The sequence below is a fragment of the Macaca mulatta genome, chromosome 5 (genome assembly GCF_049350105.2).
Source record: "Macaca mulatta isolate MMU2019108-1 chromosome 5, T2T-MMU8v2.0, whole genome shotgun sequence".
Lineage (NCBI taxonomy): Eukaryota > Metazoa > Chordata > Mammalia > Primates > Cercopithecidae > Macaca > Macaca mulatta.
The window spans coordinates 158841645-158863843 of NC_133410.1; the positions used below are offsets into that span (position 1 = coordinate 158841645).

At 43.4% G+C, this 22199-nt stretch overlaps 2 protein-coding genes across 15 annotated transcripts in view; one reads left to right on the forward strand and one right to left on the reverse strand.

The window, feature by feature from the left end:
* DCLK2 (doublecortin like kinase 2) overlaps positions 1–1669 on the forward strand; it is a 181310-nt gene extending 179641 nt beyond the window's left edge. For all 9 annotated transcript variants that reach the window (XR_003729816.2, XR_013417318.1, XR_013417319.1 and 6 more), the window contains one exon: positions 240–1669. Coding sequence is in view for 4 of the 9 variants with exons in the window: in XM_015139326.3 (XP_014994812.2) it covers positions 240–467 (228 nt within the window). In the remaining 5 variants the exon portion in view is untranslated. The remainder of the gene's footprint in view (positions 1–239) is intronic.
* Positions 1670–9173: 7504 nt separating this feature from the next.
* The window catches only part of LRBA (LPS responsive beige-like anchor protein), a 766998-nt gene continuing 753972 nt past the window's right edge, over positions 9174–22199 (reverse strand). For 4 of the 6 annotated variants that reach the window (XM_028848808.2, XM_028848811.2, XM_028848807.2 and 1 more), the window contains 2 exons: positions 22046–22197; positions 9174–10303 (listed from right to left, as the gene is read on the reverse strand). In XM_028848808.2, the coding sequence (XP_028704641.1) occupies positions 10213–10303; positions 22046–22197 (243 nt within the window). In that variant the 3' untranslated portion in view covers positions 9174–10212. Of the gene's footprint in view, positions 10304–14830; positions 14993–22045; positions 22198–22199 lie in introns of those variants that run through there. The other 2 variants (XM_078002319.1, XM_078002320.1) reach the window with 2 other exon arrangements.

A 22199-nucleotide genomic window follows, 5' to 3' on the forward strand; every position in this document is an offset into this window, starting at 1 on the left:
CCAGTGTTCCCTGGGCTGCCAGCCTGGGTCAGGGTAGGAGCAGAGGTCGAGGACAGCCCCTTCCCCCGGTGGGTTCCCGAAACCACTGCTCTCCTGTGAGGCTTCTGTTGGAGGCTTGGCGTTATTTCTCCTCTTCTGTTTCTGAGGCCCGTGCATGCTCTGTCGTGCTCTCCGCTCGTGGCAGCTGGGACCCGAGCCTGGGCCTGGGTAATGTGTTGTCTCTGCTGTTTCCTCCTCAGAACACGGCTCTAGATAAGGAGGGGCAGATTTTCTGCAGCAAGCACTGTCCAGACGGCGGCAGGCCTGGAATGGAGCCCATCTCTCCAGGTCCTCCCTCAGTGGAGGAGACCCCTGTGCCTGGGGAAGCAGTCCCGGCCCCCACCCCTCCGGAATCTCCCACCCCCAACTGTCCTCCCGCTGCCACGGGTGGTGAGCGGGCAGGAACCTGGCGCCGCCACCGAGACTGAGCCTCCTGCAGACGGGCAAAGCCGCCCGCTGCCACCCAGGAAGCCAGCCCTCTGCTCAGCCTCGCCGGCCTCCCTGCTGCAGGCCTCCCTGTCCTCACCACCTGCGCCTGAGTTCGCGGGTCCTCCGCAGGCCGCCTGGGAACCGGAGCCCGGCGTGCCGGAGCCCGGCGTGCCGGAGCCTGGCCTGGTGCTCTGGGCTCTACCTTCTGGTTCCTGGAGACATCAAAGGCTGCATCCGTGCTGCCAACAGCTGTTTGGAGAGACTCGTTCCAGATCATCCCCAGTCATTTTCAGTTTGTTGGACATTTTACAGCTTCACCAGGAGAATGTGCAACTTTATTCCAGCGTTCGATGCATTTTTATAGAAACACTTTGGATGAACCAAGGCCTTTTCCTTATTTAAATAGACTCAGAACACTCCCTTTCTTTTCTTTTCTCTCTTTCTCTCTCTCTCTTTTTTTTTTTTTTTTTTTTTTTTTTTTTACAAAAGACTTAGAATTGCATTTGTCCTTTTGTGGATGTCCTGTGCTGAGAGGAGTGGCTTTCTAATGGAAGGAGTGAGCGCCTGAGAGGACGGTTTGGTCTTTGGACGTGGATTGCAGGCTTTGAGAAGCGCTCAGATGCCCGATGCTGCGTGCTCAGCCATTTGGCTTGGGGCGCTGGGCTCACCGGAGACAATGCTGGGTATTCATTTGTACAGATGATAGGAGAAGCCACTTCTTCCCTGGGCATTATGGGTTTCCCCCAGCTCTTCCCACACGTGTGTTAGGAAATGCCTGTGAACCTGCCCTCTGGGTGTTTTAATGAGAGGCTTGGCACACGCGGCACCCAGCGGCTGCTTCTCCGCAAGCCAGCGACTTGCAGAGCAGAACAAGCTCCGCACCTGAGCCCCGGTGCCTGCTTCCTCATCTGCGTTTCATCTGGAGCAGGGCAGGTAACCACAGGAGGCGGCGCGCCCCAGGCAGCCAGGACTGGGCGGGAAGGTGCTCCCTGGATATACTCTGTGAACCTTCTGGAAGGCTGCTGGCAGTTTTTCCTTTTTGTCCACCACCCTGCTCTTTTTAATAATTGTACATAATCCGTGTATTTGTTTTACCTGCTCATCTTCTAAACTGGTGGGCCCTATAGTTCGTTCTCATTGTTAGATTTTGCCTTTTACAAGTGTACCCAACCTGCAATAAACTTTTCCCTCTTGAAAAAAAGTATTCAGGGATGGGCCAAGGTGTCTGTGTTGTCGTTTGGCCAAGGATGTGTGGAATCAAAGTTCTCCTCCTCAGCCCAGGTTCCAGCAGGTGCCAGTGGCTGTTTTGCAAAGTCTCAGGGCCACTCGGGGAAAAGAGGAAGTTTGGGGAGAACACATATGGAAAGGTGTCTTGGTTGAAGTTTGTCTGGTTACAGGTGCAGAAGGGGCATGGTGGCTCAGGCCTGTAATCCCAGCAGTTTGGGAGGCCAAGGTGGGTGGATCACCTGAGGTCAGGAGTTCAAGACCAGCCTGGCCAACATGGCAAAACCCCATCTCTACTAAAAATAGAAAAACTAGCCGGTCGTGGTGGCACATGCCTGTAATCCCAGCTACTCAGGAGGCTGAGGAGGGAGAATCACTTGAACCAGGGAGGTAGAGGCTGCAGTGAGCTGAGATCATGCCACTGCACTCTAGCCTGGGTGATAGAGTGAGAACCTGTCTCAGAAAAAAGACACATCACAAAAGCTCAAGAATAAATGGTGTGCCTGGTGTGTGACAGAGGAACCTTACGAACCAGGAGCAGGAGGGGCAGAGAGTTGGGGCAGCTGTTCCCCTGTCTCTCTCTGAGGTTGTGTGGTCTTCTGTCTCTGCTTTTTCCAGTGCTCTGTCAGCTACAGCTTTCTCTGCAAGACTCTCGTTTCTGTTCCCTCATAGTACCCACTGACCTGTGACTTAGGTTACCCTCGTACTGCCTCTGTCCCCAACTTTTCAAGGCTTTACAATCCCAGAGCTTGAAATCATCTAACTTGACTCTGGATCTTCCAGTTCAGACAGCTGAAGGAATGAGTCAGTCTCATGGGCCAGGCGATGCAATGAGTTCTGGGCTGGTGCTGACCCCTGATCCGGTCCAGAGGTCGGCCACAAGGTGCGGTGGGATGGGCGGGGAGGGGGGTTGGCGGGCGCGGCAGCAGTGGGCTTCCTAGTCCCACAGCTGTAGCAGGGTCAGACTACAGGAGGGTAAGTTTCAAAAAAGGAGTGATGTATAGGTCTAGAACATTCTGCTTGTGCCTCCTCTTTAGTTACAGGGCAAGCTTTTTCTTAGCTTTCAATAGGAACATTTTTGTTAATGGAAGGGAAGAGCTAATAAAAGGAAGGAGAAAAATGCAAATAGCAATAGAACAAGGCCTCTGGCACTGATCTGAGCCCCAAACCCATCTCCCACTCTCGAACTGTGAGGTTCAAGGAAAGATATCTGCTAGAGACAAGAAAATAAGTGGCCGGGCAGTGCCAGTCACTGTCAGGATGCAGGAGCCTCTTGTTGGTACATGCCTCCGTCCTCTGTGAGGGTGGAGACCAGAAGTAGCATGAACTGGCGGGGGCGGCACTGCCTAGCCATCCTGTTAAGATGGTTATGACCCCAGGAAAACCTACAGAAGTATGTGGTGCTAGGGGAGCAAACCAAGAAGTCAAGTCACACGTCCAAGGTCATAGAATTAGCAGGAGGTGGAGCCACGATGCAGTGTTAGCTTTTGCTGACTCTAAAGTGCATGTTCTTTTTGGGGGCGAGGGGTTCCCTGTCTATCCTAGGCTAAATCAAAGCCTGGAGGGGAGGAGCTAAATAAAGGTTCTACTACAGGCAGATTGTTCATCGCCCACTTGTTTAGCAGACGTTTATTAAGCTGTAATTCTGTCTCAGAATCGAAGTTAAATACAGGCACTTAACTGCTGCGCTCCTCAAGTTCTGCACAGAGAGAATGGCGTGGGCTGTTTCGTGTTGATTCCCTTACTTGAGCCGGGCCGAGTCTCAGCCTCTCATTTTCTCTCTCTTCCTCTCGCCCTCTCTTCAGAAAGGTTGCTATAACAGAAATGTATTGAATATATAAATTGAAGGCATTTGGCAAAACTTCCCCAGAATATCTTCATGGCTAAAATGGTGAAATGTGAATTAGGAGATGGTGAAGAGAGCTCACGGCAGATTCACCATGTTGAAAGCAGGAGTGCTGATTGATGTTGTCTTGGAGAAAGATCTCTAGAACAGTTTGCTGTCCCACAGAAATATGCAAGCCACAGGAGACAGCATTTCCTAGTATCATGTTAAAAATTTTTTTAAAGAAACAAGTGAAATTTTTTTTTTTTTTTTTTTTTTTTGAGACGGAGTCTCGCTCTGTCACCCAGGCTGGAGTGCAGTGGCCGGATCTCAGCTCACTGCAAGCTCCGCCTCCCGGGTTCACGCCATTCTCCGGCCTCAGCCTCCCGAGTAGCTGGGACTACAGGTGCCCGCCACCTCGCCCGGCTAAGTTTTTGTATTTTTAGTAGAGATGGGGTTTCACTGTGTTACCCAGGATGGTCTCGATCTCCTGACCTCGTGATCCGCCCGTCTCGGCCTCCCAAAGTGCTGGGATTACAGGCGTGAAATTAATTTTTATAGTGTATTTTATTTAACCTAATATGTCTAAATACATCCAAAGTATTATTTTGGCATGTAGTCAATACAAAAAAAATCCCTAGGATGTTTTACTTTTTTTATTCTAAACCTTTGAAATCTGGTGTGCTTTACATTTACAGCACGTCTCCGTTTGGACGGGGCACATTTCAAGTGTTGAACTGTGGTTAGTGGCTGCCAGGCTGGACAGGGCAGCTCTGCAGCCAGGCTGCAGCTTCAGTCTTTGTTCTTAACCATTTTTCCCCCCATATGATGTGAATAACAACTTAGAAAGAATGCTTTTCTGTTTTTTTTTTTTTTTTAAAGGAATAGACTCATTTAAAAGGATCTCAGCAGATGAGGATACTGACCCAAACCCGTAGAAGTGAAGTGTGAAGTGCTGGGATTCGATTCTGTAACTACCCGAGGCAAGGCCCTGGCCTGCAGCACGGCTGAAGATCTGGGCCTGGAGGATTTCAGTGATCACCCCGTCATTAGGAGCCAACATAGCTTCTTGAACATTAGCATAATCTTAGCTGTGTTATGAGAAGCACGGGCAGATCCCAGGCAGTACTAACCGGGGATGGAGTTCTGTTCTGGGGACCTTGGTGCGTGTGGTACAGAGAAAGCAATGATCACCTGACAGAGGACAGCTGGAGTAGTGAGGGGGTGTGAATCCTGGCAGCCAAGGACTGGTGGAGAAAACTGAGGTAAGAGAAAAGTCAAGGCACATTTGCTCAGTGTCTTTGGCTGTGTGAAGGACTGTTCCGTAGAAGGGGTGCAGCGTTTTTTTAGTTGCTCTGGATGGTCAGCCTGAGGTCAGCAGGTAGGGGGCACAAAAGGTCAGATTTGAGGGCAGAGTGAGAGTAAGCTTCTAGTAACAGAGCAGCCTAGTCACAGAATCAGCTGCTTTCTAAAGAAGATGATCATGACAATGGACAATCACACAAGTTTACAGCTTATGGAGTATTTCATCCCATCTCACTTGAGATATGCCACAGTCCTAAGAGATAGACACTAATATCCTTGTCTAATAAATAAGGAAATGGAATGGCCAAGAGCTTCCCCAGGCTCACTGGAGCTGGGCCTCGCTGCTTCTGGCTTGCAGGGCAGGTGCCCCATGACGAGGTTGCCTCTTGGCGATCAGAGATGTGTTAGAAGTGCTGCATGTGTAAGACACAGGTGGGGTGCAAATCCATAGGAACATTCACAGTTTGGCTTTTATCCTTGCTGGAGGAGCCCACTCTCTCAAATAGATAGCTTGCCTGGCCAGGCACGTGGCTCATGCCTAGAATCCCAGCACTTTGGGAGGCTGAGGCGGGCGGATCACCTGAGGTTGGCAGTTTGGAGACCAGCCTGACCAACATGGAGAAACCCTGTCTCTACTAAAAATACAAAATTAGGCGTGGTGGCGCATGCCTGTAATCCCACCTACTCAGGAGGCTGAGGCAGGAGAATCGCTTGAATCTGAGAGCCGGAGGTTGCGGTGAGCCAAGATTGCACCATTGCACTCCAGCCTGGGCAAAAAGAGCGAAACTCTGTCTTAAAAAAAAAAAAAAAAAAAAAAAAAAGCTTGCCTAAAGGCCAAACCACCCGTCATTTTCTACCACTTTGTCAGTGGCTGAGAAGTTATCAGAGCAGGGGTGCTTAAGTGTTAAAGTCCTGTAGCCATTTAGATCAAAGTCAGAGTGGTTTTTCCAGAGGGAGGCTGACATGTGCAACTTTGGTGAGTCTTGGCCAGGGGGTTCTAAGGGGCAATCTTATGATAAAAACCAAAGCCTTGAACTCGAAGACAGCTGTGGGAAGGCCTTGCCTGCGTTGAATGGCTAAGGGGAAGAAAAGCGTGTATTTGGTACAGAGACAGTCATCGGCCCCTACCATGCCTCTTCATTTTGGGCGGAGCGGGACACCACAGGCCTCCAGTGTGGTCATGCGGGCTGAGTCTGTTGCATTGCGAGGCATGGTTGGATGCCTGCCTGTGTTGAGGCTGAAGTCAGTTCTGGGGATGTCTTTCAAATTATCCAAGGCCAAAGCTGCAAAGCAGCCAGCTTCGTGCCAGGTATGAGAAGTGACAAGCCTGCTCAACTCCCTGGAATCTTGGTTTTGGCCAGGAAAAATATTCCTGAATTTGGGACAGAAAAATAGTTCACTTCATGTTTCTGGCATAGATTGCCAAGATCTCATAGGAGCATTCACAGTTTGCCTTCTGACCTTGCTGGAGGAGCCCAACTCTCTCAAAACAGATTGCTTGCCTAAAGGCCAAACTACCCTTCATTTCATTAGAGAGAAAAATGTGATGTGCTTTGCTCTGAGCAGTCTGCAGTTCTGGTTCACAGCAGCCAGGGCTGGGAGTGATATGTCACTGGCGTTAACAGTCGTCTTGCGTCTTTAGCGATCTTATGACTCTAGAGCACGCAAGAAGTTCATCATGTTGACTTTTCAAGTCTATCTAAAAGAAAAATCCAAAAGATTTTTCTCTCACTCATCTGAGAGTAAGTAGAACTTTAAAATGGTTTGTTTGGCTATTTATGTATTTGCTACTTTATGGTCTTGCCCTTCCTTCTTATAAGCGGGAAGTTTTGAAACTTCCCAGCCTCCTTCCTCTGCAAGGATAACTTGTGAAGCCTACAGATTTAACAGTGATTCAACTTTATGCTACATAAAACGGGGGTAGCTGGGCTGGGAGTTCTCCTGCTCGAAGTAGGAAACGATTTCCTTCCATGTGGTAGGGCAAAAATAGCCAAGTGGAGGCACTAGCACATTTGCTCATGTACGGGTTATGCAGATTGTGAGACTAAAGTCACTTTCTGCTTCTGTTGGTAAACACACTTTGGCCTAATGGGATTTCATGTGGGGCTATGGGGCTAATCCATAACGAACACACACCAGGAAGTGGTGAAGTTTCTCCACCAAGCTCAGTGGGGGGTTATTCCAGCTTTTAAATGAAAGACACTTCTGCTTCTGGATCCAGAAGGAATCTGTTTATATCGTGGGTCCGCTGTCTTTTTTAGCAGGGATGGAGAATGGGGCGGGACTGTCACAGTAGAAAACCAGGCCCATGATTTGCATGGCTAGGAGCTCTTGAGATCACAGCCAGTAAAAAGGTATCAAAGAAGCCTAGTGAACATCTCTACCTCAACCACCTCTCATGGTGGATCTAAGCTGCTGCAGCTGTTTTATTTGCTAAGAAGGGTACAAAGTAGGTGCAGTGGGGCTGCATCCCAGGTTCCTCCTGCAAGCCTGACTCACACAACCACTGCCATCTCACTGCCCCTCTGACAGGCGTAGGAGGACATGTGACACCAAGTGTGTGGTCGGCCCCTGACCTTCTGGCTTGGCTGCTCTTAGAGCGAGTGGGAAGGGCAACTCCAGGTTGTCAGTTCCTGACCTCATGCCCTACTCACGGCGATTCGTGATTCCTATGCGAGATACTCTGAATCTTCCTGTTGTGTATGCTAAGCAGAAATGAGGTGTGATGTTTCTCAATGGATAAAATAGCTCTTTTATTGAAGTAATTTATGAAAACATTGCTTTTCGATGTACTTTGGGAGTAAGATGTTGTCCTCTGAGAGTGCATTGTCTACACGTTTCTATCTCTGTTTTTCAGATGTTCATGTTGTCTCTTAGACCTCCTGCTTTCTCCCTGAGATCTAATGGTATTTCTTAAATGACAGCATCTCAGGGACTTGATTGGTTATATTTCAGTAAGAATCAATATGTCAGGGAGGAAAATTTAATTTCTGGAGGCATTGCATTTTAAACCAGCCCTCAGTTACCGTACAAGGACCAAGCACGGCCCATCCAGCCGCATCCACTCACTGTGCAGACGCACTGCTCCCTCTGTTGTGGATCCCTCATTTCCAGCCCCAAAACACCTCTACTTTCACTTCTTTTCTTAACTGGTTTACATTTATGTAAAGTAATAGCTTTTTTAAGGAGTTAAAATTGAATAAGTAAATATTGAATAAACTGTGAATGTTATTACTGAACAGATTCTATTAAGAAGCCCTTGTGTTGATGCCAGCCTTGTTTCATGTTGTTTCTTTTTTTAATATTTAATTTTTTACTTTTTAATTATTATTTTTTGAGATGGAGTCTCACTCTGTCGCCTAGGCTGGAGTGCAATGGCACAATCTCAGCTCACTGCAACCTCTGCCTCCCAGGCTCAAGCAATTCTCCTGCCTCAGCCTCCCGAGTAGCTGGGATTAACAGACACCTGCCACCACACCTGGCTACTTTTTGTATTTTTAGTAGGGACAGGGTTTCACCATGTTAGCCAGGTTGGTCTCGAACTCCTGACCTTAAGTGATTTGCCCGCCTTGGCCTTCCAAAGTGCTGGGATTACAGGCATGAGCCACTGCGCCTGGCCTACTTACGTTTCAATTAATTTTCCTTAGTTGTAAGTTTTAAAAAATGAAGGTAGTGGAGATACTGATTTTTTTTTCTTTTAGGATTCAAGAGGAGCTTTACTTTAGGCTTGTTAAGAATAAGGTGGTTGAAGTATCATTTGTGTGGCATATGACTTAGGTATTACTATTTTCTTCTACCATTGTTAAGTTTCCAAAGTGTAATATTCATAAGTTAATGAGGATATTAACAGTATGTTCATCAATTAATTTATCAGCAACTTGCCTATTTCTTTGATTCTAAAATGTATTTTCCCTCCCCCACATTTCACCATCATCTGTTTTCTTAATGATGGATCTCAGATGAAGTGGTACATAAAGTTCCTTGTCTAGGCATTTGTAAGATTCAGGTCTAGGTCATTTGTGTGAGTCTCAATAAGAGGAGAGATCTGGCCAAAGAAAGCTTATTTTCCTGTTTTCAGTCAGGAGGATCTCTCACATTCGTTATTGATCAAAAACTAGGACTGAATCAGAGTTTGACATTTTCTTTGTGAATCATCATTATTTTATTAATGTTTAAAATTTAGGAGCAAAAAAGGCATTTCCAACAATTCAATTACAGATGCCATTTTATTCAGCTTTTTCTGTCAAACTGAATTGTTCATTCCAAATCCTTGCTTTTAGAGAATAGCTGAGTGTGTAGGAAAAAAAGAGGGACCACTTGAGGTCTATTGCGAGAGAAATAGAGATCAAAGTTCACAACATACAAAGAATTTATTTATGCAATACAGGCCTTTTCTCAAATATTTTTCACAGAATTCCACACAGTAATCTACTAGAAAAGTAGAATTATACAACACCAAATAACATTGTTTCTTAGTACAAATTGCTAATCAAAAGGAAGGTGGAGATAGTTGAATAACAAATAGTAAAACAGGTGTTGCTGAATACAGCACCTGGTAGCCTCTACTTGCAAACCCAGGGAGGGAAGAGGGTGCCCCAACAATGGCTCTGCCTCATTGTCCGGGCACAGGCAAACCGCAGTAGTGAGCTTTGGTACTTGCATTTACTTTAAAAGAAAAACAAATGTTGTGAGCTCAAGAGCATTTCCATAATTTCATTTTGTTGTGCAATGAAGATGACAGATCAGGAAAAAAAATGGTAACTATTTCACACTTGCTATAAATTAGATTCCTTGTGCTAACCACACAATAAAATAGCCTCCCCCAAACCATACTCTTCTAGGTCTAAAACATGCTTGAAGAATAATAGTGACAATTAACTGAGATGTTTTAAATTACATTTACCATAATTTAAACATTACTATTTAAATCCCAGAAATATTAGTGCTGAAGAAGCACAGTTTGGAAAAATACAGGACCCAAATTATAGCATCAAATTTTTCTATTCCAATATTATAACCCACTTCCCCACTGTGAAAATCCTATTTCTCAAGCTTGTAGATGCATGGGAAATGTTCTTCATAATATTATAGCTGGAATAAGTGGTTTACTTGCTCCACTGTACGTTTCCATAATTGGTGAAAATAGACTTCTCATTATGACTAAAAATATAGATTTTTTAAAACTACAGAACCCAGCAGCCAGTTTTCTGCTTTGCTAATCCCCCCAAAAAAGTCAAGCAAAGACTACAAAAATAGCAATTATTAATAACTTTAAAAAATATTTTGCTGCTTTGAGCAAATTTAAGTTACATTCAGATGTGGTAGAAGAGAATGATGCTCCAGATACTTCTGCTCATCCTAGGGGCAGAGTGAATGCACAGCTGTCACCATCAGTAGCGGGTTTGGTATTCATGATGCCACCGGTTAAAGTCGTTGTAAAATAGCACGATGCTTCCTGAAGCCATGCCAGAAATGATGCACCTAGGAGAAGCACAGAGAGAAGGACGTTTACAAACCTGTGTGTCCTAGAGATGTTACTAAAAACTGCTCTCCCCAAATCCACAAAGTAAATATAGAAGATGGCAGTCAAGGCTCCAATTTGTGAGAACTAAGGTATGTATTTCATGACTAAAATGTAGCCCTGGGTAAGCTCAGAGTACTGCCTCTGACACTCCACAAGGATCCAAGCCACAGCTTGCTTTTTCATTGAAAGGGTAAGGACAGCTGGTATGTGCAAGATGAGTCACTAAAACCTGAACAGATTTGGTAATTTCTAAAGGGGAACTGGGCTGGCAAGACCCATCCTTTACAGAAGCAACAGAATCAAAAGAAGGAACCACAATCTCAAAGTAACTGCTGGTGGAAGCAGCAGCACACACTCAAGTGACAAGAGACACCACCTCTGACAGGTGCAGAATCAATGAAGAGTAAAAAAGAAGAGCATTGACCATAATTTAAGATGGTCTCCCCTCTGTGGAGTAGTCGTCTATGTCCATCATGCTCTGGGTGAGGACCTAGTCCTCATTAACACAGTGACTCACTGAAATCACTGAAGATAAGAAGTTGTGCAAGCTTCTTTGGTCTCCTGTCCCCAAAGAGGTGGTGCAGGGAAAGAGATGGAGAAGATAGGTGAATGTAAACTGGGCATAGCCCATTATCTTAGACTTTTCTCTGTGTAGTTTGGTTAGGACCAGCCCTTAGAAGCCATATTCAGTATGCTTCCTAGTACCTTGAATCAAAATTAGGAACTAAAATGTGTCACTACAAAAAAAAAATCAACACAAAAGAAGACAGGAGGAAATGAGAGACAAAACTCTAAGGCAGAGAGAAAAATAGCGAAGTGGCAAGTCAGTCTTTACTTATCAGTCATTAAAGAGATTATTCTCCAGCCAAAAGGAAGCAATTGGTAGCATGGATTAAAAAACATGATCCAACTATATGTTGTCTACAGGAGACCCACTTGAGATCTAAAGACAAACAGCTTGAAAGTGAAAGGATGGAAAAGATAGTCCATGTAAGTACTAACAGAGAGCTGAGGTGGCTTATTCTAATATCAGACAAAATAGTCTTTCAGTCGAAAACTGTTACAAGAGACAAAGAAGGACACTATATTGAGAAAAAGGTAAATTCACAGAAATATAACAATTATATATGCATTTATCATCAGACCCCCAAGATATACAAAGCAAACATTAACAGAATTGAAGGAAGAAATGGTTCTATAGTAATAGTTTTAGACTTCAATACCCCACTTTAAATAATGGGTGGAACAACCAGGTGGAAGATAAGGAAATAGGAGACCTGAATAATACGATAAGCCAATTGAACCTGACATGCCTATATATAGAACACCCACCCAACAACAATAGAATATACATTTTTCTGAAGTGCACAATGGAATTGTCTCCAAGATAAACCATATGTCAGGCCACAAGTGTTAATGACTTAGTAAAGATTAAAATCACAAAGTAGCTTTTCTGATCATAATAGAATGAAACTAGATACCAATAACTGAAGGTAAACTAGAACATTTGCAAATATGTGGAAAATAAACAAACGATGGGTCAAAGAAAACATAAGAGACATCAGAAAATACTGAGACAAAAGGAAATACAACATGCCAAAACTTACAAAATGCAGCAAAAGCAATGCTAAGATGCAAATTTTTAGCTGTAAACACATACATTTAAAAATAATTCAATAAGCTAACTTTATGGTCTTAAGGAACTAGAAAACAGACTAAACCCAAGGCTAGGCAGAAGGAAGAAAATAATAAGAGATAGATAAAACAGAAAGTAGTAAAGTGATAGAAAAAACCCAAAGAATTGGTTCTTTTTAGACTAAGATGACTTCGCTGGGCATGGTGGCTCATGCCTGTAATCCCAGCACTTTGGGAGGCCAAGGCCGGTAGATCACTTGGGGTCAGGAGTTTGAGACCAGCCTGGAGACCAGCCTGGCCAACCTGGTGAAACCCCATCTCTACTAAAAAATACAAAAATTAGCTGGGTGTGGTGGTGGGCACCTGTAATCCTAGCTACTCAGGAGGCTGAGGCAGGAGGATCACTTGAACCTGGGAGACAGAGGTTGCAGTGAGCCGAGATTGTGCCACTGCACTCCAGCCTGGGTGACAGAGCGAGACTCCATCTCAACAACAACAACAAAAAGACTCGAATTACTAAAATCTGAAATAAAAGTGTGGACATTACATTTGGCAGAAACAATGAGTTAAGAGAGACTATTAGAAACAACTGTATACCACCAAATAGGGCAACCTACATGAAATAGACTCCTGAAAACAGTATACCAAAACTGAATGAGGAAGAAATAGAAATGATTAGACTTACGACAAGTGAAGAGACTGAATCAGTAATCAAAAACCTCCCAATAAGAAAAGTCCTAGACCAGATGGCTTCACTGATGAATTCTACCAAACATTTAAAGAAGTGTTAACACTAATCCTTCTCAATTTCTTCCAAAAAATCAGAGAATCCAGAACACTTCTTAAGTGATTCAGTGAGGCCAGTATTACCCTGACACCAGAGCCAGTTGAAGACATTACAACAAAAGAACATACAGACCAGGATACAAAATACTGGCAAACTGAATTCACTAGCATAGTAGTGGGAATAGACACCATGACCAAGTGAGATTCATTCCGGGAATGCAAGGATGACTCACCATGCAAAAGTCAACCGACATAACATACTACATTAACAGAATGAACAACAACAAAATAAGCCCACATGATCATCTCAACTGATGCTGGAAAACTTGATGTGACAAAATTCATTATGAAAGCAATAAACTAGGAGTAGAAGGAAACTATCTCAAATGATAAACAGCATGTATGAATAACCCACAGCTAACACCACACTCGATGAAAAAAAGTTTTTCCCCTATGATTGGGAACAAGGCAAGGATGCCCACTTTCACCACTCTTACCCAACACAATACTGAAAGTCCTAGACAGAGCAATTACACAAGAAAAAAGTATCCACATTGGAAAGGAGGAGTGAAACTGTCTCTTTATAGATGACATGATCTTATATGTAGGAAATCCTAAAGATTCCACACCAAAACAAAAACTTAGAGCTCAGGAAATTTGCAGGATATACAACACGAAAATCAGTTGCATTTTTATATACTGACAATGAGCAGTCCAAAAGGAAAATTAAGAATTGCAGTGAGCTGAGATCGTGCCATTGCACTCCAGCCTGGGTGACAGAGCGAGACAGAAACCCCGAACAGCCAAAACAATCTTGAGAAAGAAGAAATATGTTAGCAGTTGCACATTTTCTGATTTGAAAACTTACTGCTACAATGCGACAGTAACCAAAACATTGTCATACTGATATAGACAGACCGACAGAAGAGAAAGTTGAGAAATAATCCCTCACACATGTGCTAAAATAGGGTGCCAAGACCTTTCAATGGAGAAAGCACCTTCTTTTCAACAAATGATGCTGGGAAAATCGGATGTCCACATGCAAAACAAAGTGGACCCTTACCTACCATTATGTTAAAAAAACTAACTCAAAATGGATCAAAAACCTAAATATAAATTAAAACTCTAAAACTTTTAGATGAAAACATTTGGGAAAACCTTCATGACCTTGGATTTTGCAGTGGTTTCTTGGATATGATACCAAAATGAAAGATACAAGATAACAAAACATAAAACCCATAACAAAAAATAGGACTTCATAAAAGGTAAAATCAGGGCTGGGTATGGTGGCTTATAGTTATAATCCCAGCACTTTGGGTGACTGAGGCATGAGGATGGTTTGAGCCCAGGAGTTCAAGACCAGCCTGGGCAACATAGTGAGACCCAGTCTCCACAGAAAATAAAAAAGCCGGGCATGGCGGCACATGCCTGTAGTACCAGCTACCATGTAGCTGAGGCAGGAGAATCATTTGAGCCTAGGAGGTTGAGGCTTCAGTGAGCTGTGACTGCACTACTGCACTCCAGCCTGGGCAAAAGAGTGAGACCCTGTCTCAAAAAAAAAAAAAAAAAAAAAAAAGTAAAATATTTTGAGCGTCTAAGGACACTATGAAGAGAGTGAAAAGACAACATCACTGGTCATTAGGGAAATCAAAACCACAATGGGAGACCATGCCTGTTAGGACAACTGCTAAAAAATAGAGCAAGTGTTGACAAGGATGTGGAAAAATTGGAACCCATGTAAAATGGTACAGCCACTGTGGAAAACACTTCAAAGTTTCCTCAAAACGTCAAACATGGAACTGCCATATAACCCAGCAGTTCCACTCCTGGGCATACACCCAAAAAGACTGTAAAAAGGAACTTGAATTGATATTTGTAGATAATGTTCATAGCAGCATTACTCACAATAGCCAGAAGGTAGAAACAACCCAAGTGTCCATCATCAACAGGTGAATGATAAACAACGCAGAATATTCACACAATATTCTGATACGTGCTACAACATGCAAGAACCTTGAAAGCGTTATCCTAAGTGAAATAAGCCAGGCACAACACAACAAATATTGTATGATTCCACTTACAGAAGGTGCTTAGAAGAGGCAAATTCATAGAGACACAAAGTAGAATGCAGATGAGCTGGCAGGGGAAGAGAGTCATTAACAGGCAGAGCTTCTGTTTATGATGAAAAGGGTCTGGAATTGGATGATGGTGATGGTGGCACAACACTGTAAATGTACATAATGCACTAAATTATATATCAAAAAGTTTAGATGGAAAATATTACATGTTGCCACAATTTTTTTTTAAAGGAACAAAAATGAGTGACTCTACGTTAAGAGGAAATACCACTTGAGAGCTTTTAGGAAATAAGCCCTATCTTTCAGGGTACTCTCCATATGCAGAGATAAAGGCATTTTACATTAAACATGTTTGCAGCTCTTTCAATTTTATTTACTAAAAAAGATACTTCAGGCTGGCAAGATGGCCGTAGGAACAGCTCTGGTCTGCAGCTCCCAGAGAGCTCGACACAGAAGGGGGGTGATCTCTGCATTTCCAACTGAGGGACCTGGTTCATCTCACTGGGACTGGTTGGACAGTGGGTGCAGCCCACAGAGGGCGAGCTGAAGCAGGGTTGGGGGTTGCCTCAGCCGGGAAGTGCAAGAGGTCAGGGAATTCCCTCCCCCAGCCACAGGAGGCTGTAAGGGACTATGCCCTGAGGAATGGTGCACTCTGGCCCAGATACTGTCCTTTTCCCATGGTCTTCACAACCTGCAGATCAGGAGATTCCCTCGGGTGCCTACCTCACCAGGGCCCTGGGTTTCAAGCACAAAACTGGCCGTTTGGGCAGACACTAAGCTAGCTGCAGGAGTTTTTTTTTTTTCCCCCACACCCCAGTGGTGCTTGGAATGGCCAGCGAGACAGAACCGTTTACTCCCCTGGAAAGGGCTGAAGCCAGGGAGCCAAGTGGTCTGGCTTGGCGGGTCCCACCCGCATGGAGCCCAGCAAGCTAAGATCCACTGGCTTCAAATTCTCACTGCCAGCACAGCAGTCTGAAGTTGACCTGGGAGGCTCAAGCTTGGTGGGGGGAGGGGCGTCTGCCATTGCTGAGGCTTGAGCAGGTGGTTTTACCCTCACAGTGTAAACAAAGCCTCTGGGAAGTTCGAATTGGGTGGAGCCCACAACAGCCCAGCAAGGCCACTGTGGCCAGACTGGCTCTCTAGATTCTTCCTCTCTGGGCAGGGCATCTCTGGAAAAAAAAAGGCAGCAGCCCTAGTTAGGGGCTTATAGATAAACTCCCATCTCCCTAGGACAGAGCACCTGGGGGCAGGAGCAGCTGTGGGTGCAGCTTCAGCAGACTTAAATGTCCCTGCCTGACAGCTCTGAAGACAGCAGTGGATCTCCCAGCACAGTGTTTGAGCTCTGCTAAGGGTTGTACTGCTTCCTCAAGTGGGTCCTCGACCCCTGTGTCTCCTGACTGGGAGATACCTCCCAGTAGGGGCCAACAGACACCTCATACAGGAGACCTCTGGCAGAGGCCCCTCTGGGATGAAGCTTCCAGAGGAAGGAACAGGCAGCAATCTTTCTGTTCTGCAGCCTCCACTGGTGATACCCAGGTAAACAGGATCTGGAGTGGACCTCTAGCAAACTGCAGCAGACCTGCAGCTGAGAGGCCTGTTAGAAGGAAAACTAACAGGAATAGCATCAACATCAACAAAAAAGATATCCAGACACAGAAACCCCATCCAAAGGTCACCAACATCAAAGACCAAAGATAGATAAATCCACGAAAATGGGGAGAAACCAGCGCAAAAAGGCTGAAAATTGCAAAAACCAGAATGCCTCTTCTCTTCCAAAGGATTACAACTCCGCCAGCAAGGGAACAAAACTGGACGGAGAATGAGTTTGATGAATTGACAGAAGTAGGCTTCAGAAGGTGAGTAATAACAAACTCCTCCGAGCTAAAGGAGCACATTCTAATCCAATGCAAGGAAGCTAAGAACCTTGAAAAAAGGTTAGATGAATTGCTAACTAGAATAACAGTTGAGAGAAGAACATAAATGACCTGATGGAGCTGAAAAACACAGCACGAGAACTTCGTGAAGCATACACAAGTATCAGTAGCTGAATTGATCAAGCAGAAGAAAGGATATCAGAGACTGAAGATCAACTTAATGAAACAGAGAAGACAAGATTAGAGAAAAAAGAATGAGACGGAATGAACAAGGCCTCCAAGAAATATGGGACTATGTGAAAAGACCAAACCTACGTTTGATTGGTGTACCTGAAGGTGACAGGAAGAATGGAACCAAGTTGGAAAACACTCCTCAGGATATCATCCAGGAGAACGTCCCCACCCTAGCAAGACAGACCAACATTCAAATTCAGGAAATACAGAGAATGCCACAAAGATACTCCTTGAGAAGAGCAACCCCAAGACACATAATCATCAGATTCACCAAGATTGAAATGAAGGAAAAAACGTTAAGGGCAGCCAGAAAGAAAGGTCGGGTTCCCACAAAGTGAAGCCCATGAGACTAGCAGCAGACCTCTCAGCAGAAACCCTACAAGCCAGAAGAGAGTGGGGGCCAATATTCAACATTCTCAAAGAAAATAATTTTCAACCCAGAATTTCATATCCAGCCAAACTAAGCTTCATAAGCAAAGGAGAAATAAAATCCTTTACACATAGCAAATGTTGAGAGATTCTGTCACCACCAGGCCTGCCTTGCAAGAGCTCCTGAAGGAAGCACTAGACATGGAATGGAACAACCGGTACCAGCCACTGCGAAAACATACCAAATTGTAAAGACTATCAACACCATGAAGGAAACTGCATCAACTAATGAGCAAAATAACCAGCTAACATCATAATGACAGTATCAAACTCACACATAACTAACAATATTAACTTTAAATGTAAATGGGCTAAATGCCCCAATTAAAAGACACAGACTGGCAAATTGGATAAAGAGTCAGGACCCATCAGTGTGCTGTATTCAGGAGACCCATCTCACATGCAGAGACACACATAGGCTCAAAATAAAGGTAGAGGAAGATTTACCAAGCAAATGGAAAGCAAAAAAAAAAAAAAAAAGTTGCAATCCTAGTCTCTGATAAAACAGACTTTAAACCAACAAAGATAAAGAGAGACAAAGAAGGTCATTATATAATGGTAAAGGGATCAACACAACAAGAAGACTTAACTATCCTAAATATATATGCACCCAATACAGGAGCACCCAGATTCACAAAGCAAGTTCTTAGAGACCTACAAAGAGACTTAGACTCCCACACAATAATAGTGGGAGACTTTAACACCCCACTGTCAATGTTAGATCAATGAGACAGAAAATTAACAAGGATATTCAGGACTTGAACTCAGCTCTGGATCAAGCAGACCTAATAGACATCTAAAGAAATCTTCACTTCAAATAATCAGAATATTCATTCTTCTCAGTACCACATTGCACTTATTCTAAAATGGACCACATAATTGGAAGTAAAACACTCCTCAGCAAATGCAAAAGAATGGAAATCATAACCAACAGTGTCTCAGACCACAGTGCAATCAAATTAGAACTCAGGATTAAGAAACTCACTCAAAACCACAACAACTACATGGAAACTGAACAATCTGCTCCTGAATGACTACTGGGTAAATACTGAAATGAAGGCAGAAATAAAGATGTTACTTGAAACCAATGAGAACAAAGACACAACATATCAGAATCTCTGGGACACATTTAAAAGTGTTTAGAGGGAAATTTATAGTACTAAATGCCCACAAAAGAAATCAGGAAAGAACTAAAATCAACATTCTAACATCACAATTAAGAGAACTACAGAAGCAAGGGCAAACAAATTCAAAAGCTAGCAGAAGACAAATAACTAAGAGCAGAACCGAAGGAGACAGAGACGCAAAAAACCCTTCAAATCAGTGAATCCAGGAGCTGGTTTTTTAAAAAAGATCAATAAAATAGGCCACTAACTAGACTAATACAGAAGAAAAGAGAAAAGAATCAAATAGACACACACCAAAAAAAATGATAAAGGGGGTATCACCACTGATCCCACAGAAATACAAACTACCATCAGAGAATACTATAAACACCTCTACGCAAATAAACTAGAAAATCTAGAAGAAATGGATAAATTCTTGGACACATACACCCTCCCAAGTCTAAACCAGGAAGAAGTCAAATCCCTGAATAGACCAGTAACAAGTTCTGAAATTAATAGCCTACCAACCAAAAAAAGTCCAGGACCAGACAGATTCACAGCCAATTTCTACCAGAGGTACAAAAAGGAGCTGGTACCATTCCTTCTGAAACTATTCCAAACAATAGAAAAAGAGGGAATCCTCCCCAACTCATTTTATGAGGCCAGAATCATCCTGATACCAAAACCTGGCAGAGACACAACAAAGAAAGAAAATTTCAGGCCAGTATGCCTGATGAACATCAATGTGAAAATCCTCAATAAAATACAGGCAAACCGAATCCAGCAGCACATCTAAAAGCTTATCCACCATGATCAAGTAGGCTTCATCCCTGGGATGCAAGGCTGGTTCAACATATGCAAATCAGTAAACGTAATCCATCACATAAACAGAATCAGTGACAAAAACCACACGATTATCTCAATAGATGCCAAAAAGGCCTTTGACAAAATTCAACAGCCCTTCATTCTAAAAACTCTCAATAAACTAGGTACTGATGGAATGTATCTCAAAATAATAAGAGCTATTTATGACAAACCCACAGCCAATATTGTACTGAATGGGCAAAAGCTGGAAGCATTCCCTTTGAAAACTGGCACAAGACAAGGATGCCCTCTCTCACCATTCCTGGTCAACATAGTATTGGAAGTTCTGGCAGGGCAATCAGGAAAGAGAAAGAAAGGGTATTCAAATAGGATAAGAGGAAGTCAAACTGTCTCTGTTTGCAGATGACATGACTGTATATTTAGAAAACCCTATTGTCTCAGCCCAAAATCTCCTTAAGCTGAAAAGTAACTTCAGCAAAGTCTCATGATACAAAATCAATGTGCAGAAATCATAGGCACTCCTATACACCAATAACAAACAGAGAGCCAAATCATGAGTGAACTCCCATTCACAACGGCTTCAAAGAGAATAAAATACCTAGGAATCCAACTTACAAGGGATGTGAAGGACCTCTTCAAGGAGAACTACAAACCACTGCTCAAGGAAATAAGAGGACACAAATAAATGGAAGAACATTCCATGCTCATGGATAGGAAGAATCAATATTGTGAAAATGGTCATACTGCCCAAAGTAATTTATAGATTCAATGCTGTCTCCATCAAGCTACCATTGACTTTCTTCACAGAATTAGAAAAAACTACTTTAAATTTCATATGGAACCAAAAAAGAGCCTGCATAGCCAAGACAATCCTAAGCAAAAAGAACAAAGCTGGAGGCATCACACTACCTGACTTCAAACTACACTACAAGGCTACAGTAACCAAAACAGCATGGTACTAGTACTAATACAGAGATACAGACCAATGGAACAGAACAGAGGCCTCAGAAATAACACCACACATGTACAGCCATCTGATCTTTGACAAACCTGACACAAACAAGAAATGGGGAAAGGATTCCCTAATTAGTAAATGGTGTCGGGAAAACTGGCTAGCCATACACAGAAAACTGAAACTGGACCCCTTCCTTACACCTTATACAAAAATTAAGATGAATTAAAGACTTAAACGTAACACCTAAAACCATAAAAACCCTAGAAGGAAACCTAGGCAATACCATTCAGGACATAAGCATGGGCAAAGATTTCATGACTAAAACACCAAAAGCAATGGCAACAAAAGCCAAAATTGACAAATGGGATCTAATTAAAGAGCTTCTGCACAGCAAAAGAAACTATCATCAGAGTGAACAGGCAGCCTACAGAATGGGAGAAAATGTTTGCAATCTATCCATCTTACAAAGGGCTAATATCCAGAATCTATAAAGAACTTAAACACATTTACAAGAAAAAAAAAACCCCATCAAAAAGTGGGCAAAGGATATGAACAGACGCTTCTCAAAAGAAGACATTTACGCAGCCAACAAACATGAAAAAAAACTCTCCATCACTGGTCATTAGAGAAATGCAAATCAAAACCACAATGAGATACCATCTCACACCCATTAGAATAGTGATAATTAAAGTCAGGAAACAACAGATGCTGGAGAGGATGTGGAGAAATAGGAATGCTTTTACACTGTTGGTGAGAGTGTAAATTAGTTCAACCATTGTAGAAGACAGTGTGGCAATTCCTCAAGGATCTAGAACCAGAAATACCATTTGACCCACAATCTCATTACTGGTTATATACCCAAATGATTATAAATCATTCTAGTATAAAGACACATGCACACGTATGTTTACTGCAGCACTATTCACAATAGCAAAGACTTGGAACCAACCCAAATGCCCATCAGTGATAAGACTGGATAAAGAAAATATGGCACATATACACCAGGGAATACTATACAGCCATACCAAAGAATGAGTTCATGTCCTTTGCAGGGACATGGATGAAGCTGGAAACCGTCACTTTCAGCAAACTAACACAGGAACAGAAAAGCAAATACCTCATCTTTTCACTCATAAGTGGGAGTTGAACAAAGAGAATACATGGACACAGAGAGGGTAACATCACACACTGGGGCCTGTTGGGGGGAGTGGGAGCCTAGGGGAGGGACAGCATTAGGAGAAATACCTAATGTAGATGACGGGTTGATGGGTGCAGCAAACCACCATGGCACGTGTATACCTATGTAACAAACCACGTTCTGCACATGTACCCCAGAACTTAAGGTATAATTAAAAAAAGATACTTCAAAGAAATATAAAAAGCTTTGCATCACTGTAATCAGAACCTTTGCTACTTAAATTCTGTCTATTCCTTGAGAACTCAGCCTTTGTCTAAGAGTGGCAACGTCATCAGAAAGAAAGTCAAACTTTTTAAAAAGTGTTCTTGGTTTGATTGTACAGGTGACCCCCACAACTCAACTCCACCAGCCCATTTAAATAAATTCCCTCTGCAGGTTTTACTATACATTTTTGAAAATGTTATTTTTTGTAGAGACAGGGTCTTACAATGTTTCCCAGGCTGGTTTTGAACGCCTGGACTCAAGCAATTCTCCTGCCTCAGCCTCCCAAAGTGCTGGGATTACAAGCAAGAGCCAACATGACCAGTCCCCTCTGCAGTTTTGGAAACTCCCATTTGTAGCCCATTATTCCAGTGTTACCTCTGGTCATAAGACAGTGCCATGGCCCGGATTCCTGCGTCACATCCTGGATAGGCAAAGAGCTGCTTGAGGTCCGACACCTGCCGGACCACGACCACTCCGCTGTCCCCTCCTGTGAGCAGGTACTGCCCATCTCGGCTCAGCTGGATGGCCT